The sequence below is a fragment of the Castor canadensis genome, chromosome 2 (assembly GCF_047511655.1).
Source record: "Castor canadensis chromosome 2, mCasCan1.hap1v2, whole genome shotgun sequence".
In the NCBI taxonomy this organism is placed as follows: domain Eukaryota; kingdom Metazoa; phylum Chordata; class Mammalia; order Rodentia; family Castoridae; genus Castor; species Castor canadensis.
This window is the reverse complement of record NC_133387.1, coordinates 100119814-100140941: the sequence shown is the minus strand read 5'-3', so window position 1 is coordinate 100140941 and position 21128 is coordinate 100119814. Positions and strand designations below refer to the sequence as shown.

General features: G+C 39.6%; 1 protein-coding gene across 14 annotated transcripts in view; it reads left to right on the top strand.

Moving 5' to 3' along the window:
* The window catches only part of Gli3 (GLI family zinc finger 3), a 261013-nt gene that overhangs the window by 177650 nt on the left and 62235 nt on the right, over positions 1-21128 (top strand). For 13 of the 14 annotated variants that reach the window (XM_074065365.1, XM_074065372.1, XM_074065373.1 and 10 more), the window contains 4 exons: positions 4220-4421; positions 17809-18022; positions 18803-18919; positions 20505-20645. In XM_074065365.1, coding sequence (XP_073921466.1) covers positions 4220-4421; positions 17809-18022; positions 18803-18919; positions 20505-20645 — 674 coding nt within the window. The remainder of the gene's footprint in view (positions 1-4219; positions 4422-17808; positions 18023-18802; positions 18920-20504; positions 20646-21128) is intronic. The other variant, XM_020152773.2, reaches the window with a different exon arrangement.

Below are 21128 nucleotides of genomic sequence, written 5' to 3'. Positions count from 1 at the left end.
ATAAGAAAATAAGGGAATAGATTTGATACATGATGGACTTTGCTTAGTCATTGCTTAGTTGCATGGAATTTGTGCTTTAGAAATTAAGTGGAACAAACCTCATCTGTATTTGGATTTATTTATTTATTTTGTGGTATGGGGGCTTGAACTAAGGACCTTCATCTTGAGCCATTCCACCAGCCCTTTTTTTTCGTCTGGGCTGGCTTTGAAAGGCAGTCCTCCTGGTCTCTGCCTCCTGAGTTGCTAGGATTACAGGCGTGAGCCAGCAGTGCCCATTTTTTTTTTACATTAAATGATTTATTTCCCTCCATATATCTCCATTGCATTAAAAAAAACTATATTTCATGAGCACTTTTTGTAGTTTCTGAGTACATGGGAAGATCAGAATAGTTGCATTTAGGGAAAATAAAAACCATTTCCAAATCAGGAGGGTTTACTCATATATGCAGTAGTGGAAGAAAACAAGATCATCTGACATTTGTGTCACTTACGTTGGAGTCCCTTAAGGCATATGGTTATTATTTTGGGTCACAAATGAGCCTATCATTCTCACTTTTCAGATCACTCCAGAGCTCTCATCTCTATAAAAGGACCAGGTTAGTGCATGTTCTTTTGCAAGGTCCTGAAAAGGAAGCTAAAGCATCAAGCATGTCACAAATCAATAGCAGCCACTCTGTGAATATGACACTATGACTGCGAGTGAGGCACATGCTTGGATTTTTATTTCTTCTACTAACAGTGATGTGTGTGTTTCCATCTAGAACCTATTTGGATTCTTCTTTGTCAGAAGTGCGTCTTTGCCAACTCTCTCTAGTAATGAGTTCTCAGATTTGGAAAAGAGAGATGGTGGTGGGGCCACTTGGGTAAAATCTACAGCCTGACTCTCCTGACCACCCAGAACTGCCTTGGTTTAGCCCACAGAAGCATCAGCTTGCATTGGTTTCCACTAGGTAGTTCTTTACTACCCATAGAGCTAAAGAAGCGTGTGACATCTTCAGCAGGGGTTTTGTTGTTCAACTCTGTAACACAAAGCTTACATTTCAGATTCATCATAACCACATTTCAATTAGCGATTGTTGGGGGGGAAAGTTCAATGTTATTATGCAAATTAGTTATTTAAAATCTGCAAATAAAGAATTAAAATAAGAGAGACTCCTTGGAAGGTCAGCCCGCATTACTTTCCGTATTTGATGAGGATATGTTTAGTCAGGCAGTGGTGGTTTTTATCTAAATAAAGGATGAAGCTACCCTTTTACTTTGTAAAAACTAATTAAAGGAATTTTAATTTGCCAGAGTATATGGCAAATTGATTGTCATTAAGTAGGAATTTAAATGTCCAATCATTCATCACATAAAAAGAAATCTCCTTTTTCTTTGTCAGAATTTTTTATTAGAATAGCGAAACAAACAATTAACAGAAAGCCAGATTGGAACCATCTTCTTTGGAGCAATCAGAGTGCTCCGGTTGGTTGGAGAAGCAAGCTGTCTTACAGATGCTCACTGTGTGACCTAGCAGCTTCCTTCAAGGAGAATCCCACATCACTGCTCTCAAGCATAACAGCATGGGTTCTTCCTTTGCCCGCTTATCAGGGGATCAGGAAGAATATACTAAAGGGCTAGAAAGAGCATACAATGATGAGTGCCTGGAAACTTAAATCATGGGGATTCATCCAACAGAGAATTCAGTTCCTATGTTGCCATATATAGTGGCAACCTCAAACTGGGATGGAGCTGGTCATCCTGATTTATTGTCACAGATCTTCAGGATTTTCATTGGCACACACCAGAATAAACAGGTAGTCATCTGAATTTTAAATGTGCCAACAGTGGTCATATCTGGGCTTCGATGAGATGGAAATTAGAATAGCATGCCAAAACAGGTGTGTTTATAGTTCTTACATATTTCTTGGGATTAGAGGGACATTAAAGGCTACAAGAGCATGTAATCCCTATAAGGAACATCCTAGAGGTGAGGGTTTCTGAAATCCACAGGATTTATATTGACAGAAATGAACTTAAATAAGAGCCAATCTTGAGAGGGAAAACAGTGAGGAGTTGTGCCAGCCAGGCCACATGTGATCTAAGGAGTCCATGGAAAAGACAAAAAGGACTTACGAGGTTCCCAGGCCCTGTCTTTGCATGCTGTGGGGAAGGTGTACAAGACCTCTACTGTTTTATAAATATCAGATCCTCTACTATCTCTTACATCACTTTTAGTGATTTTTAAAAACTAGAAATATTGCAGGTATAAGCTCTGTCTAGTGTGTCTTGCTGTTTCTCACTGTGAGTCCCATTGAGGACTATTGTGAAGGGTTATATGGAAGTCAATAACAAACCTGGTTTGTCCTTGGAATTGTTTGGAAGTGACAGGTATTTCTTCATTAAAACCTTCTATGATGAAATTAGCCTGTCATAGTCTGTAAGTGTTATGTTCAAGTCAGATGCTGTAGTAAAACTGAGATGCTGATTTAAAAATTAAAAGGTGTGTATACAATTGAGATTGCTATTTTGTACCAACTTGCCCTAAATCAGACTGATAACGAACTCATTTTCAGTGTGCCTGAAAGAATAATTTGAGAAGGTGCCACATTTATTGTTCAGATTGGCTTTCTGGATTTATGCGTGATGGTACTAAGTTCCAGCTTGTGCTTATCATGTTAGCTATAAAGACGTACATAGTCTTCTACTCCATTTCATTAAATTATCTGAAAGCATGTTGGGTGCTTATCTTGTGTAAAGAGCCATCTCTGGGGTCAGGTGTGGTGGTATACGTCTATAATCCCAGCACTTGGGAGGATGAGGCAGAAGGATGGTGAATTCAAAGCCAAACTTGGCTACAGTAGAGAGACCCTGCCTCAAAAGAACCATCCATCTCTATTGATCAAAATAATCCCAATGGATATTTTGGAGACCAAGTGCCTGGGCTTTTTTCTATAAAGAAGATTTATCTACTACTTCAGATTTCTTGGTTCCCTTTAAGCAGGTGCCATTCACATTTGATTTGTCTCTTAGCTGGTGGGATTATATTCTCATTCTTTCACTAAACTTTAGTTTGATGACTGTTTAATGTAAGTACATGTGACCTTCACAAAGACAGTCGTGGACCTAGTGGTCACATTCTTTGGACCTTAATGCAAATGAGCATTTAAATTTTGACTCCTCAGGTAAAAACCTTTTTAATAAGTTGGCAGGAGTTTCAGATAAGTCACTAATCTCCATCTTAGTGGTCCATGGGTGGAATCTTCTAGAAGCCTGAAAATCCTAATAAATGCATTGCCTTCCGTTAGTCCTGATTGGAGAAGCAAGGTTGAGAAAAGAATTAAATTGTCTTTTAGGCATGTGAAATCTCATTATCATACTTGCAGAGTTTTCTCCCCCCTACCTTGGCAAATCTATAAACATTCCAAGATTTTAAAGATTTTTTTCAGATTTTATGCAGTGAGATTATGAGAATTTAGAGCAGCAGTCCTCAATCTTGGTACTACTGAACTAGACAATCTTTATGATGGTCCGCCCTGTGCCCTGCAGGATATGTGATGGCACCGCTGGCTTCTACCCACTAGACACCAGTTGCACCTCTTGAGTTGTGACAACCAGAATGTCTCCAGATGTTGTCACATATCTCCTGGGGTATGAAGTCACCCCCAATTGAGAATCACTGATTTAGGGTAATGTATTTATAAGTTGTTTCAGTAATTCTGTAAGCATGCCAAGGAGCAGATAACTACAGAAATCATGGGGGAAACAAGGATATAACTAAGCTGAATCTTTTATTTTAGCATGCTTTAATTCATTTTCTCCTGCAGCTCATTGCCTTAAAAAGCTATGTGTTAGAGTGGGAAGTGTTGCAACTGTGGGAACCACTGTCTTCCTCACTTGTGGTGAATTAATGATGGGAATATCTAAGCAGCCGTCAGATTCATAAATCACCAGAAATGAGAAGGATAACACATAAAAGTCTCTCCCTTTTGTTTAGCAATTTATCATTTTGCCTGTGCATTAATAAACAGAGCTCCCCTGAGGTAAGCCCCTGGAAGATAAATATTTCTCCCTAATTTCCTCAATTGTAGCCAGTAGATCACAAGGGGGAGGAGAGGTGCTTGTCACCACAAGTTGCCAGCTTCTCATTCTTCACTTCTTTCGCACAGGCAAGTAGCCATCAATAACAGGTATAGAGTCCAACAGTAGGTAATCAGGTTCTGTTTTGTTTCTATAACAGGCACCAGATTCCCCAGCCCCAGGCTGTCAGCCAGGCCGAGCCGCAAACGTACCCTGTCCATATCACCACTGTCTGATCATAGCTTTGACCTTCAGACTATGATAAGAACATCTCCCAACTCCTTGGTCACAATTCTCAATAATTCCCGTAGCAGCTCTTCAGCAAGTGGCTCCTATGGTCACTTATCTGCAAGTGCAATCAGGTATGTATTTTCCTGAATCCATTATGTGTTTTTTAAATAAAATGTCAGTACTTGAGTGCACCTGTAGTGATGCATTTTGCAGTACTGACTGCCAAGAGGAAGAATGAGATAACATGCCACTGGGCCTGCACGGAGATACAGGTCAAATATCAACACAATGAATTACAGACAGTTGTTGGGTCCCCAAAGTATTTTTGCATGCATTAGTCAATAGCTCATATTTAGAAATAACGGTAACTCAGTTATGATGCAAGTCACTTCTTAAAGACAGGGAGTATGGCAAATTTTTTTAGCCAGGCCTTTTATTGCTAATACTAATTCTTTAGAACAAAACTGACTTCATGCCTGGTTATGTGAAATGTATTTGAACAAAAACAAAAATTAAAAAATCATTCATGGCAATAGTCTTGTTCCTGCAAATGTTAAGGGACAGGGGAACAGGGTTTTAAGTCTAACAGAGTATCAACACCGATGACTGGGGAAGCCTAGGTTGGGCTGGACAGTGGTCAGCTATCAGAGGAGATCTGGAAAAAGTGCACTTCCTAATTTTCCTGTTCTGTATGCATATCTTAATTTGAAAGATCTCAATTTTGACTATACCTTTTCTGTAAAATGAAAAAATTTGACCATACAACTATTTCCATACATAAAAGTAAAGAATATAAGCATGATTAATATAAAATATTTCTCATGGCTAATGACAGAACTTGGACTGATATCAACACTAGGAACTGGAGATGGATTTATACTGCTTTCGTCAGCTCCTCCTCTGTTTAAACTGAGCTAGTTTACAAATGGTAGAAGCAGAATTAAACAATATTCTAATTAGTTATCTAAGTAATCCTGGTTATAAACTTTAGCTTCTATTTACTTCCTCCTACAAGTTTCACTAATAATTTAAGAATACAGTTACTAGAAAATTTCTTTTAATTATAGTTTTATAAACCGTGCATGATTTCTTCTTTAAATGTGCAAACTAATAGCTGTTTTCACTAGCCCTACTTTTAATAAGTAAAAGCAGTGAGTTTTGTTTATTTCTGTAAATGGGCAAGCGCTTCAGTTGTTGATTGGTGGGACTTCCTTGGTGGCTTTATATGTTTGGGAAACCTCAACTTTCTAGAAAAAAAACAGATGTTAGCAGTTGTAATATACCCATATTTATTAGAAATAATGAATACCATTGTTTTTCCATAATGTTCTCCATTGTACTTTGGACATTTTTTTTCTAGTGCAGCTATCAGTGATAGCCCTTGGCAGGCCAGTTAGTGTTTAACTGTTATAAATCTTGATTTTTCATATGATGTCATTGCTTTTGTTCTTTTCATATGGTCATTAAAATGTGGAAACATGGTGTGAATAAGTAACTGCTTATAAGATTGTAATCAGTACATGGAGAGGGATTACAGGGATCCTTCAGGATCAGCCACTGTTGTCACAAGTGTGGGCTTTGATATTGGACATGACTCCAGCCTTGCCAGCACGCAGTGCATTTCAGTCTTCACATCTGTAAGCTGCAGGAAAGAAAACCAGTATGTAGGAAAGGGGTACAGTTTTTAAAGTCAGTGCAGGTCTTCAGTGTTCAAACAGAATCCCTTCTCACAGGTGAGGTTGCAGGAGAACTGACCAGGCATGGTCCATCAAGGTGATGAGCTATCACAGGCTTTGCTGTGCTACACCAGTGACTGTTCCGTCTGGCCCTGAGGAAGAGCACTATACTCTGACCCAAGGCCAGGCTGTCCCTATCCTGAAAAATACTGCTGGGTCTTGGACTGCCATAGACGATTAGTCATTTTGCTGAGATCACACAATAATTACGTTGCTTTGCTAGAAGCATCCAGGCAAAAATGTGGTACACAGAGATAGTCACACAAACAATATTCACACAAAATCACTTTGTGTGCAGTTTTTTCTCTTTCATTACTCTTACCTCTTGCTCTCTGCTCAACTGTCTTGACTTTTTATACCTAAAGGATGTGGGTTAGAATATGTCACACAAATAATTACAGTGCTGCTTTATTTATTCTTACCCCAGTATTTTCATAGTCTCCTCACTATTACTCAAGTAAACTAATGCCAATACTTGAGATACCATCAATGTCTTGACTTGGAATAATTATTTTACTCCCTGCCTCCAGTAAAGACCCTTTTATCCCATTAGCAATGGTGGAGGAGATTCACTTTAAAGATTACTAAGGTCCCAGGACCCATCATATACTCCTTTTCCTTCTTACCCTTCAATCTTTCTATTGCATGTTCTCTCTTACAGTGGGCAATCTCACTCTTCAATACATATCCATGGCATGCTAGCATAATATGTCACTTGTAAGACATCGAAGGCAACCCAAGATAAGATAAGCTGGCCATGTAATACAGTAGCATAATAATTACAATAATTGGTAGTGTCACTTTCAGTTGCCAGAAAAACTGTAGGCCATTGTTTTTCCCTGTTCTAAGTTTCATTTTACAAATTTTCAAAACCAACTCAGCAGTGATCACTTAGTGGTAGGACCAGTGGATGCAGGGAAGGGAAAGAAGCATGAAGATATCTGAAAAGGGCAGCTACCTTTCTCAAGAGTGAAAGATAGAAGAAAGGTTGTGGACAGCACGGGGATTTGATCTCTGCTATGTGCCAGGTAATAGGGTAGCACAAGGCACAATCACTTTTTTCATCTCTCAGCAGCAATCTTGGAAAGCAAGTACTATTGTTCTTGTTTGCCACACTACCACAGTGATTCATTGCAAGGTGAAGTTGGCCAGTAGCCTGTGCCTTGTAGACCAATGCTGCCAGTCCAATCCCCTACTTGTTATTTTATCCCAAACACATTTGACTTTTATACCTACCTGTTTTCTACTTCCTAATTTGCTGTTGGTATTGGCTGTGTGAAGGGTAATCATGTCATCTTCAGTTTTCAAGGCCAGTTATTCAGAATTCTAAAAAAAAAAAAAACAAAACAAAACCTCTATAGCTATCTCCTTCATATTTGTACCCCGCATTCAAATATTCTTGTCAAAGAGATCATTAATAGCATTTATCATCCTTTGAAATTCTTTATTTGTTCATTTAGTAGTTTGTTATCTATTCCCTCAAGGAACACAGCACTAGAAAGCTCTTGTCCTATCCCTACAACTCCTCTGACCTCTCACATTGACACCACAGAATAGTTCTTGAATGAATAAATGGAGACCTTTCATGAGTAATTACTATGTTTATTACCCTTTTATTAAAGGATATTTTTGTGTGGTAGGTGAATAATTCTGGTTTCCCAGAAGTTTCCATCTATATAAACATTATTTTATATACTCATAAATTGATAGATTATATGTAGAGGTAGAAACAAAGGGATGGATACAAAATAAAGCATTAAAAATGTGTATCTTAAGTTTGTGTGTGGTCTTTGTTTTTTCTATTAACTTACTTAAGCATTCAGACTGTTCTACAAATACCATATGGAACAAATATTTACAAAAACCTGCTGGCCTATTAAAACATAGGACTTGGTTATGGCCAACTTTTTCAGACATATTGGCCAGGTGTACATCTCAAGTCCTTTTTACCTCATAGTCAGTATAACTCAAAAGAACTCCACACACACAGGGAAGGATATTGTGAAATAGTTCATCTCAAGAAATTGTAAGTTCTCCATCACCCTGAAGATTTCCATATAAGATTAGATGACTCACATTATCAAATACAGCCTGTGGCTCTCACTCCACATTTGAAGCTAATAGCCAGTTACTCGCATTAGATTAAAAATAGTTTACCCTGACAGTACTTTCCCTTAGCTTTTGAACCATCAGTGGAAGAGAAGGTATTTCGAATAATCCTCATCTTCTTATAGTCTTTTGGCAGATGTAAATGGAATGGAGAAATGGCCCCCTCATTTCCAACCCACTAGGTATACCTTTCTTACTTTCAGTTTAATGGCTAAACTGAGAATGGTTTCTGATCCTTGGTAGTTTTAGATCTAGCATGGTTAGAAAAGATAATCTCAGTGAAAATGACAATTTCCTATATTATGTCATAGGTCACCCTTTGAACTGGGTGCCAGCTTCACAAGTCAATGCAAATTTTTCTGTTACTAGCACTGATGAGCTCAGCCTAGTGACCAGAGAGCATATGTGTTGTATGTTTTGTGCACCATCAGCCCTCTCTGACATTGAATCCTGGAGTGATGGTACATATGACAGGTGCATCAATGCTGCCTGAAGGGAGGTAGAAACCAGTTCAGCTTCCACAACTGCTTGACTCCATGCCAATGCTGGGAGTAAATGCCATGCTTGTGTTGGAGAAACAACCAAAGAATGAATTGAGATACATATTGGAAAATAGGTAAATGCAGTACCAGATTACAAGTGTCTTTAAAAATCTCTGATTCAATCTTTCAAAAACTTTGAGATGACCTTCTTTTTCCCCAGTACTAGTGAAATCCATTAATAAAAAATTTTTAAAAGATAGCTTTCATTTTCTTCCAAATATTCATTCCCAAAATATTTAGCTGAATTTAACCGTACAATATTCACCATGCTGACATGGGGACCACAACAACAGTAGGTGAGATATGGCCTTCACCTTCATGGAACTTATGGAAAAGAAAAACCTCAATGTAGGAGGCTTGAATAAGCAAATGAAGGAACAAACTTGTAAGGATGCTGGTTAGTGCTGCAGAGGACATGACCCAGGTGATAAGAAAGAAAAACACAGGAGCCTGGCTCTTGGTTGCTCATGCCTGTAATCCTCACTACCGGGGAGGCTAAGATTGGGAGGATCATGGTACAAGACTGGCCTGGACCAAAAGTCAATAAATAAGTTTGCATCTCAACCAATAGTTTGTATGATGGTGCATGCCTATCATCTCAGTTATGGCAGCAATTATAAAGTGGGAGGATTGCAGTCCATGCTGACCTGTGTAAGAAGTGACACGCTGTGTCTAAAATTACCAGAACTAAAAGGGCTAGAGGCATGGTTGAAGTAGTAGAATACTTGCCTGGCTAGCATGAACCCTGATTTCAAACCCCAGTACTGCCAAAAAAAGAAGGGAGGGGAAGAGGGAAACAGGGAGGGAGGAAAAACATGGGGCCTCATTCAAGTGGGCTGACCAGGAAGCTGAGACTTAGAGGATAATGGCAAGCCACCACTGGAAGAGCTTCCTACAATTTTCCAGGAAGTATGAAGAGCAAACACACTGAGATGAGAAGAGTAGGATATTTAACAGACCAGGGCACCAGAGGACAGTAAGCAAAAGGCAGGTCAGCCAGGACACAGAGCTGGCAACACAAGCTAGGTTATATCACAGTATCTGGGATCAATGATCTCAGAGCAATAGGAAGTCTTTAGCCTTTCTATGAGGCTATTTAACTTTATGGTTGAGGAGACTGGTGCTCAGGGAGGTCAGTGGAATGAATCAAAGGCACTCAACTACTTACATGGCAGAGACTCAAACTCAACCTAGTAGGACTGCTGAGTTTCCTCTTTTTGTTTGCGAGACCATGTGATCTCCTGCCTGGGAATTTCGAGATTGGGAGGCTGGAAAGATGACGGGAAATGCTACTTATAGTAGAGAAATAATAATAGTAGTTGATGGTGTTTTGAAGAAATTTGTCATGCTTGTATTAACATAGGATTTTTCTAGCCATGTCTATGTGACTGACAAAACACATGATTTAAACCAAATCTCACTGTAGAGTGTGTCATTACTATTCATATTCATGGAGTCTTAGCTATGTACCTGTTTAATGGCAAGTAGTATTTTAGCTTTAGTTATACCTGTGTAATGTAAATCCTAATGTATTTTTCTCCAAAGCTACCCAGAGTGTGTATGCCTGAACATAAATGTTAGGATGCTACTCATTTGTGAGTGTGTGGGTCTTTACCTCTGTGATCTTTATATCTGAAGCTGAGTAGGGTTTTCCAATAAACTTGCCCTGGGAATTTTTGTGGTTGAAAGCGGAAGCTTTATTTCATTCCTCTCACATAGAAGCACGTGGGTACATGTGTGCCTATACCTACACATACAGAAAGGGCTGTTGGCCCATTCTTTGCAAAACTGGAAAGAATCATTCTTTGAATTGCAGCCATTGTACAGTAAATTCCACAGCTGGAACCTGAAAGTGGATGACCTCCTCAGTACAACAGCCATCAAGTGGCCAAGAAAGTTTGGTCTTGATTAGACTGCGTCTCTCTCCCTTCCTCTCTCTCTTCTGGAAGTCAGTTATTCAGGTTGTGGTGCCCTCATGTTATCTTAGTGCTGCCTGACTTTACCTCCAACACTAGTTTCATGACAAAAAGAATTAGGAAGATAGAATATGAATGCAAAATCATCATTGGATTCTTCAGTCTTTAGAAAATCTGGTTTAAGAGAACAAGAAGGTAAAACAGGTCCATTCTTGGGACAGGTACCAGTGGGTATGGGGAGGATATAAGGAAAGGGTGTAGGAGGATGAATATGGTGGAAATACTGTGTACACATGGAAAAACTGAGACCTGTTGAAACGATTCCAGGAATGGGAGGAGTGGGTGATGAAGGAGCATGATGGAGGGGGTGAATTCAACTATGATATATTGTAAGAACTTTAATAAATGTCACAATGTACACCTAGTATAACAATAATAAAAAATAAATAAAGCATAATAATGGGACCTTGACAATAACAGAAAAAACGAAACCTGGTTTAATGTATCATAAAGTTTCCTAATCCCAGTGCCCTGACATAAAACAGCATATCCTAGTATTATTGCATGGGTTTCTTTTAAGAGTGTTTTAAAAATTGAAACCTGAACAAAATTTAACAACCTAGACAATTTTTAAATGAATTTATATTGGAGAACAGGAAGGCAAGACAGGTAAAGAGTGAAAACTGTGAATATGGCACAAATACTGTGTACACATGTATCTGAATGGAAAAATGAGACCTGTTAAAACTATTTCCAGAATGGGGGGAGAAGAATTAAAAAAGAGTGATGGAGGGGATGAATTCAAGTATGATATATTTAATATATTATAAGAACTTTTGTAAATGCCAAATGTACCCCCAGCACAATAAAATGTATTTACAGGTGGCCAGTAGATAAAGTTGATTTTACCCTTGAAAGCAAGACATTTTCTGAGAATCCAGAGGTGCCACCCATTCTTTATTCTTTGCAGTGGACTAAGAGAAGGTGCCTTTGTGATTCCTTTTACCATCCACACCAGGGATCTATTGAGGTTTAGTTTTCTAATCAATTGCCAGCTTGCCCAACTCTGTGCAAGCCATTCTAGATCATCAAGAGATTCCAGAGATGAATATGGAAGCCAGTGAGCCTTTCTGCTGAAGCAAATGTAGATAAAATGTGCAAAGTGCTCAGTTGCCCATCTCCCCTAGGTATATTGGACATTGGCACAAAGAAACCCTTAACACTGTCATTATATGAAAGTGAGATATCCCATGGCAGCTCTAAGAGAAAACTCTTATTTTAGAGGAGGGTTAATGGATGGAAATCATTAAACTTAAAACAGTTGCTTTTACCTCTAAGTGTGCAGTGGATGGGTAACATCGCCTCTGGACATCTTTCTTATTTTTCTCAGTGTTTTCATTTTTATGTAACAACAATCAGCTCTATTTATCTTTCCATCATAAAGGAACTTATGGACAAATTATGCTTTATATATTGTGTGACTACTAGGGAATCCAGCACACCCTCCTTCTTACCTCCCACCAGATACAGAATTCTTAAAACACATTGTGGGCTTTTCTCATATGCTATTTTAATTTGGTTTTATCCATGTGATTTGAATATCAATGACTTTGAAAGACCTGTATTTATAGTGCTTTGAATAAATGTTTAATGAGTGATTTTCTGCAATATGAACTTTAAGTGTCCCCACTTATATATCATTTCAGGAATTAAATATGAATTTGATTTACAGATTGATCACAAGGGTTTCTGTAAAAATGTTGGCTCACATCACTTCCTTGGTGTGAAAAAATAATGTGTGTGGTAAAAGTCACCATGATCATGCATTTCAAAGTTTATGTATTAATTATAATTAATGTATAACTTTCTGCTTATAAATAAGTTCTTTCTCTTGAAATATGAATGGGATATGTAGAAAGTACTCAGTTAAAACTTCTTGAATTAATGAAATAGAGTGTGGATTTTATGATATTATTTTAGTTGCTTACCATCGATCCTTTCTACTTTGGCCTTCAGTTTAGCCCAGTTGGGAAAAGATGTTGAGATTTCAACAGGAGACTTCCATGTAAGTGAGAGGTTATTGTACTATTTACTGCATTTACTGCAGTATTTAGAAACAAAACCCAATCTGTAACCTTTTCTTGGTGGGGGAAAGAGGGAGGTGGTTTCCTGGGGATTGAACCCAGGCCTTCACACAGGCCAAGTGCATGCTCTACTACCAAGCTATATCCCCAGCCCTAGTTTGCACACTTTGGTCATACTGTGTAAGATTTTTGATGGAGAATTAATATAGGTCAGAATTTTCTTAAAGACTCAGATTTTTGAGAATTTTATTTTTAAATCTTTGGAAAACAACTGTTTCTAAGTCAGTTGTTGCTCACTTGGAACTCAGCTCAGAGATGCATGCAAAGGTAGAACTGATTGAGCGGGTGCTCTCTTTCAAATACCCTCAGAATCCTGCATTTAACTCATGGCATCCAGTGGAATGTCCAGACCAGCCCTCCAGTTATCATAAATCTTATTTGGTTAGTCAGCAATCTAAACCCACATTTCTTTTCTTTTCTACTCCTTAGTAAAACGAAGGGCAAATTAGCACTTACCTTAATGTTTTCTGGCTACTTAATTTACTTTCGAAGAGTGTTTCTCAAAGTGTGTCTTAGAATACTGTCTCTAAAATCTTTTCCAAATACTGCTGCAAGTGGTATCTGTATGGACCATTTGGAGTGCATGTTCCCTAGTCACAGCTCCTCCAGGGCTGTGTCTCCACCCCACCTCATCCCCAGTTGTGTGGCCTTGTCACTTCTTTGTCCTTTCCTCCTTTGTACTTCCTTACAGATGACCTTATCACAGGAGGCATGTGAGCATGTTAGCACATTGCTGGGGAATACCTGAGCCATCTATATTCTTTGTCCTGAATTTGTTGACGAAATGTAGAGTAACAGTTGTGTCACTGTTTGGTTTGTTGATGTTTTCTTAAATGACCCCATCTTTCCTATAGCTATTTAGAAAAGAAATGAAAGACATAACAAGGTTTTAAAGAAAAGCTGATAATTATTGAATGAAAAGAATTCAGAATCAGAATATAAAAGTAATCTCTCATTAAGTAACTCATAGGGAAGCACAGGTGAGTAGAGACGTAAAGACTGTGAGATGGTAGTGCTCAGGTACCAAATTTCAGACTATATCTTTTGTAGAAGAGACATGAGAGATTTATGAAAATTTTCAACAACATTGATACTTTTTATTTCTAGAAAATTATGGAATGAATATATGAATTAATTAGCAAGTTTCTTCCCCCACCCCCAGGCCTCTGAAGTAGAATTTACTTTTCCTTTTTAATTTCTGTGCTTTGTAATCAGCAAAGTCTTTGCTTAGCTGACCAAGTGCTATAGCAAGAAGTGAAGTTAAACCCCAGGTTTGATGATGCAATACTGTTTTATAAATGCAACATTTCTCTTTGACATGATTATTCTGAGTATGGTAGGCAGAATAACAGTCCACATCCTAATCTCTGGGACCTTACATTCTAAAAGGAAATCTGCAAATGTGATTAAGCTACAAATCTTGAGATGAGTACATTATTTTGGATTGTCCAAGTGGCCCTAAGGTAATGGCAAGGGTCCTTATAAGAGGCAGCAGCAGGAGGATCAGACTTATTCAGAAGAATCAGAGTGAAATGGAACCCTGACCCAAGGGTTGTGGGCAGCCTCTAGAGTTTCTTGAAGAAGCAAGAAGCCCAGAACCTCCAAGAGATGCAACTCTGCCAGCCTAGTTTAGACTTTTGATTTCCAGAACTGTAAGATGATAAACAAAGTGTGCTTTTTTAAAGCTAAGCTTGTGATCACTCGTTACAGTGGCAACAGGAAACGAATACACAGAGAAGGAAAATCCAGTCACTTTTTGACTCAGTGCTTGCTGTGTGCCAGGATCCAGTGCCCAGATCACCTGAGTCCTAGCTTCTAGAAGGAGAAAGAGAAAGTAATTTGAGAGAGTGTCATGTGCTGCTGTTACCTTCCAAAAGTAGATAATAATGACAAGGCAGGAAGGTGTCAGTGGGGCTTGTTTTGATGGGGCATTCATCCAAGATCTCTGAATAGGTGACATTTAAGCTAGAACTGGAATGGTGACAGGAAAGCAATCATGCTGAGCTCTGGAAGCAAAAGGTTCTAGTTGGGGGATACACTGTGCAAGAGGCAAGGACTTGTTGGGGTTCAGGGCTGTGCTCTGCCCTTGTCCTGCTGCATAGATTTAGAGATTAGGAGGTGATGGCTTGGGCTTCCTTACCACCCAGATACCAAAATGGCTTGGGAGATTTTTTTTCTACAGTTTTCTCCCTCCAGAGGGATAAGGGTGCCTGTGGGAGGCATCACTTGATAGAAAAAGTACACTGTGGTTCTTAAAATCCCACCTGCAGTGCTCAATCATGGCCCATTTTCTGCTTCTTCCTTGGGAAACTTAGTCCAAGCACTCTTTTGGCTATATTCGGGAAGCAGAAGAGCCTTGGTTGCCAAATCCATTAACCGATACTGTGATGGAACCAAGAACTTTCTACTGTTGCTTTTAAGTTCTAATCAGTTTTGTGATCAGAAGCCAACAGTCCCCATGTCTGCAGCTCCTCCCAGGACCCAGTGGCAGCAGCAGGACGGGGCCAGCTCTTGTGGGTGGAGACCAGGCAGCCTGGTTCTGCTCTGTGCTCAGGTCTTGGCATGCAGAGAAGTGTTTCCATTGCTGGCTTTTTGTGAATAAGCTCTGAAGGCTGGAAATCACAAGTCCATTCTGGGCTCTCATAGCCCTTGCAGTCTAAAATTTGAGGTGGATTTTAGAGCATATTTATTTCAGTCACCTCATTTTACCAGCATAATTGCAATCCTGAAAGTGGTCATTGCCAAAGTATGTTGAAAGCCTTCACAATGCAGACCTGTGCACCTTGAGAACAAGGAGGAACTGCCATGGGAATACTGGGCCTTGATTTGTCTTCTCTCCTGCATCTTTTAAAAAATGTACCTACTCTGTTCAGTTTTTAGCATTTGCGAATTGCTTGTATTTGAAAACCAAGGGCATGTTTTACCTTGTGAAATGTTTTCTTTACTAGTCTTGACTTATAATCATGTATTGGGTTTTTAAGCCCCAAATCTTATTCCTTCCACAATTAAAAGTGTCAGTGACTTTCTGGGTCTCTTCCCTGAGCCTGCTGGATAGTTCAGACCCCTGGGATTCTAGAAAGGTATGTGGAGGTCCATGCAAAGTCAGCCTGATGTTGTAATTATACATGAAGTAGGGTCTTTTGGTTTTTGTTTCGTTAATGAACAGAATAAGGTAGTTACACTTAGTAATACCTATTCACCCAAAGGAAAGGGGGGTGTTAAATCATTGTATTTTTTGATGAATGGCTTGTACACTGAAAAATAAATTGGACAAACTGGCATAGAGCTCAGTGAACATGAAATCAGCTATTAGAAGAAAGCTTGTGAACAAATTCTGAGGCAGATATGCATCTTTTGATTAATACCCTATCAATCATCCACACAGCTACCTTAGCTAAGTCTTGCTGTAATCATTCATGGTTGCTTTCGGAAACACTGGCAGAAACTATAGTGTGCAGAAACGGAATATTATTACTGATTTCTCCCTAACTTACTGTGAACAATGACTGTTTTTACCATGTTTCTGCTTTCCTTTATTAAAGAAATACAATGCAGAATGAAAAGAGAGTTCCTCAAAGCCTGGTGGAATTCTCATAGGCTATTCTTAATGGTATTCAGTCTTAAAAAGGCAAGCTATTGTAATGGAAGGTTCTCTGTAGGAATAATAGTAATATAATCCCATTGAAGTGCCTTTTATAGATTGTAGTCAAATAGGCAAAAATGTAGAGTCACATTAATGAACAGAGTATATCTCTGGAATTATTACTTAAAGTTGTTGAAAGGGTTTGAATTTTGTTATTGTAGTTATTTTATTCTCAGTTAATGTGCTTAACAGCAATAGTAATTAGCCTACTAGATTGGAAATTTACATGAATTCTACCTTTGACATTACCAGAACTCTGATTCTTTCAGGGTATTACACAGCAGGATAGGAAGATATATATATATATATTTCACTGATTATTGTTAAGATTTCCATAAATGCAATTATTAGTTTCCCATGCATTCTTAAGCCATTGGCAAAGTCCTCAAGAGCCCTTCATTCTTTCATGAGGATTTGATTCCTAAACTATGCTGGAAGGATTTGACACTACCTACTAGTCAGGAAATCTTTAGGAAATAGCATCACTTCCTGGGAACTTACAGCCAGGGAAATACTGTGGCATAATAAAATGGTGACAGGCATTAGCATGCATAATGGGCTGTAATAGACATTTAATGCTGTTTAGCTGGAGGAGGGAGCTGTGCTCTCCCACTGGAATATTCCTCCATCAAAACCCATTGATCATCGATTTCAGTGGGGAGAGGTTAATCCATCAGCTTCTGTAACCAGACGGTGCTGATGGAAATTCTTTAGGTGGCATTCTGGATGAACCAAGCTTTCCATCTTTACAAACAAATGAGTGATATGACAAGCATGGTGTTCAAAACACATTTAACCAATTGATTTTCTTTCCTCTTGTAATAAGATCTGGAGACATATGAAAGCACACGGTGTGAGCTAAGATTAAAGAAATTGCTCCAACCACGCACAGGAACATGTGGAACTCAGAGCCCATAAAAGTACTATAAAGCATGTAGTCACACATTCTCTTTTTTATATAAAGTTTGTTATTGCAATAAATAGTTATTATTGAGCTGATGCTTTTTATTTCCGTTTGCAGAATCTTACTTCAGGTCTGTGGGTATGGGCACATACACACTCAAGTTTGCTCTTGGTAGTCATGTTTTTGTTTTTCTGGAGTTGGGGTTTTTTTTTGTGTGTGTTTTGTTTTGAGACAGAGTCTTGCTATATAGCCCAGACTCATTTTGAACTTAAGATTCTCCTGCCTCTGCGTCTTCAGTACTTGGATTGCAGGTGAGTGCCACCATGCCCAGTTTCAGTAGTCATATTTCTCTTAGAAGTTTTCAGAATGTTTGGCAGTAGTTATGTCTACTGCCTCATTCAAACATACTGATCCCCTGTGAGTTGGGATGGTAACCTTATGAGCACGAAGCTGTAAATGCTGTGTATTTATTTCTGAGGTCCACATAAGTGAAGGTTATCTATTTTTTTTATCTCTGCACACAGCCCTGCCTTGAGCTTTACCTACCCATCTGCACCCGTCTCTCTCCACATGCATCAACAGATTTTAAGCCGACAGCAAAGTCTAGGCTCTGCCTTTGGACATAGCCCTCCACTCATCCACCCGGCCCCAACTTTTCCAACACAGAGGCCTATTCCAGGGATCCCTACAGTTCTCAACCCTGTCCAGGTCAACTCCGGCCCTTCTGAGTCCTCACAGGTGAGAAAAGCAGCTCCATGCTCTGTTCTGTCCTGGTCAACAGAGGACAAGCCTTGCCACCATTAGCCTGGAACTCTGGCATTCTCAGGGCTTCACATTGGCATCCTGCCTTCTTTCATCAAGGGTGTGTTCTTCAGTTTTAAGGAATGTGCTGTGCTCGTGCTCTTCATTGAGCCAGAATGTCTTCCACCAGAGCCATTGTTTCATGGCTGGAAAATCAGGTGCTCCATGAGACCACACTCCGACCTGGTGCCATCTATAAACCACACCCACTGTAAATAGTTTGTGTGAATGTATTGCCCTCATTTGACCACTGCACACTTCCTTTGCTAGAACCAGGTTGCTACTGAGCATCATGACTATGGTTAAGTAAGAATAAAACTGTGTCAGTCCCCCCATTCTTATTGCCACCCTGATATTGTTGGGAGAGGAATCGTTAAAGACCTTCACAAATGGTTTGTGATGGTCTCCTACCTAACATCAGTACTTTATTCCTTTGAAATTGCTGTTGGGGCTTGTTAAAGTATAGGGTCCTAACTCTATTCTTGTAGCTTTCAGAAGCCACAGGGAATTTATACTCATGAGCTAGAAATGGAGAGCTGCCTCATGATATATTTTCCAATTTGATCATATTGTCTGAACTCTACTACAGAGGATTATAGCAATCAGTCATTGCTCTGTGGCCAAATAAGCTGACTGGTCTTGAGACACAGGGCTTAATTATGGTTTCATTCATTGACTAAAGTTTTACTTTTGTCTCTGGCCCTGCAAATGTGACAGCAGAGCAAACCCACAAGTGAGTCTGCAGTGAGCAGCACTGGTGACCCAATGCATAATAAGCGGTCCAAAATCAAACCGGATGAGGATCTCCCCAGCCCAGGAGTACGGGGCCAACAGGTAGGCCAACGAGGCTGGGTAGGCCAGCTTCCACCCCTGTCAGTCTGCTGTCTTTGGTCCAGCTTCCTGCTGCCTCCCCAGACGGGTATCATTTCATAGTATTTTCTCATCTAATGATTTTGGCCTTGACCATACTAACTTGGGCTGGTTATAGAATTGCTAAATTCATTTCCCTAGTTCAGAAGCAAACATGAGCAATGCAGGAAGCTGTGTGGGGTGTATGTTCTTGGTAGCTGAGACAACTTAAGAGTTTAGGTAAGTAGTTCATAGACTCACTGGTTCCTGTCCTGATCTCAAGCCTGAAGTTCTGGCCCCAAGCTTACTTATGCTTAGGCAGAGCTTATGATGTTCCCTACTCTGAGCATGTTCTTATTTTGCTACTTCCCACTTGGCAGGAGAGCCTGGAGAACCAAGAGGGATCAAGGTACAGCTAACCTAAGGCTAGTTATATTCTGATCTCTGCTTCTAGTTTTTCAAACCTCTGGCCTCTGCTAAAGAATGTGTAGGTCAAACCCAAAATGCCATCTCCTCAGTTCTTGTGCCTGACTTGCCCATAGCTCAGTGCATGTTAATTTCCCTAAACACAGGCTGGACAAGAGTCTAAACATCCACAGGACCTGAATATTGCTATCCTCAGGCTGCTTCAGTACAAACCTCAGCATGCCTTCGCCCAAATTTCCCTTTCAGCTAGAACTTTGATGAGGACTCAGATGGTGACAGGGGTTCTGAACTCCATCCTCTTTGTTACAGTCCTCTAGACAACAACCTTAACTAGTTACAACTTAATGCCAATATACAGGTTTTATCAATCAGCTCTAGATTAGAACTCAAATTTACACACCTCAACATTTCTTATAGTTTTGGAAATTCTTTGAATTGCATTACTGTGAAGATGAGATCAGACCATGCTGTGAAACATTAGGTACTGTGGTTCCTAGGCCTTGGACCACAAATGTATCCCTAGAGACCAGAGGCTGACCAAGAAGGCATGACCAAGACTTCAAAAGTCCACAGCGTGCTTTCTACAGCCCCAAAAGCAGAGAAAACAGAATTATAAGTATTTATCAACCATTTTCCTGAATTACAAAATATAGGAATGAGGACATTAATATACCAAAAAGAATTAAAACAACTCAACAAGGTGGAAGAAAGATGGAGCCAACTTTGGGTAAAGAATTGATTCTCTTATGGACTTTGTTTTGGGTTTTTTGTCTTGGGTTTTTCAAGCTGTCATTTTGGTTTACTTTCACCTTGGTTTACTTTTAGCTTTATATTCAGGGCAGCAAAGTTTGGCTTCAGCTTTTTATTTTTATTATGCTTTCAGCTGTTGTCTTCAATCTCAAATTTAAGAATTCTCAGGTGTGTTTGGGAAAACTGAAAAAAAAACAAAAACTACACACAGATATTTCCAGGCTTTAGACTTCTTTTAGTCACAATCCAGGTGTGTGACTTTGGCTCTATTTTATTATGGCTGGAAAACTGCTTTAGGAGGAAGACAGATCTAAATCAGCTTTCTCCTTTCTCTTCTTTCTTCCCATTGTGTCTGATTTTTCCCCTTCTCTGTTCCCTTCCCCCACCCCTATAGGAGCAGCCAGAAGGAACCACCCTAGTCAAGGAGGAGGGGGACAAAGATGAAAGCAAGCAGGAGCCTGAAGTCATCTATGAGACAAACTGCCACTGGGAAGGCTGCACCCGGGAGTTCGACACCCAGGATCAGCTCGTGCACGTAAGTGACCAGTGTTCAGCCACTGGGCCTTCCAACTATGTGACCTTTTGCTAGGAGGTCAGCTTCTCTGACCCTGCACTGAGTCAAGTTTCTTAGCTTGAAGCGTTGCAAACTGGAGAGGCCTTTATGACTTTCTGAGAATAAAGAAAACTCTGAGCTATGGTGCTTGACCTGTTCAGTCAGCTAAAGCTTAGTGTAAAATTCAATAAAGTCTTCAATAGAGAGTGTAATGACTCTGATCCCATAAGCCAGAAAACACTATTTTGAGTTAGTGGCTTTGATGGTTATTGAGTAATAGTAAGCTGGACATGAATTATTATTAACCTTTTAACCAGGTTTGAGTCCCCTTCCAAGACCCAGTAACAATAGAAAAAATTGTAGAGATGGGGGGTTCCTTCCCCACCTCCTCAAAAGCCTAAGGAGCCTCCCATTAGTGTATGCAGCAGTCAGCGAGGGCAACCCTAAAGGACCAATAGTGTCGTG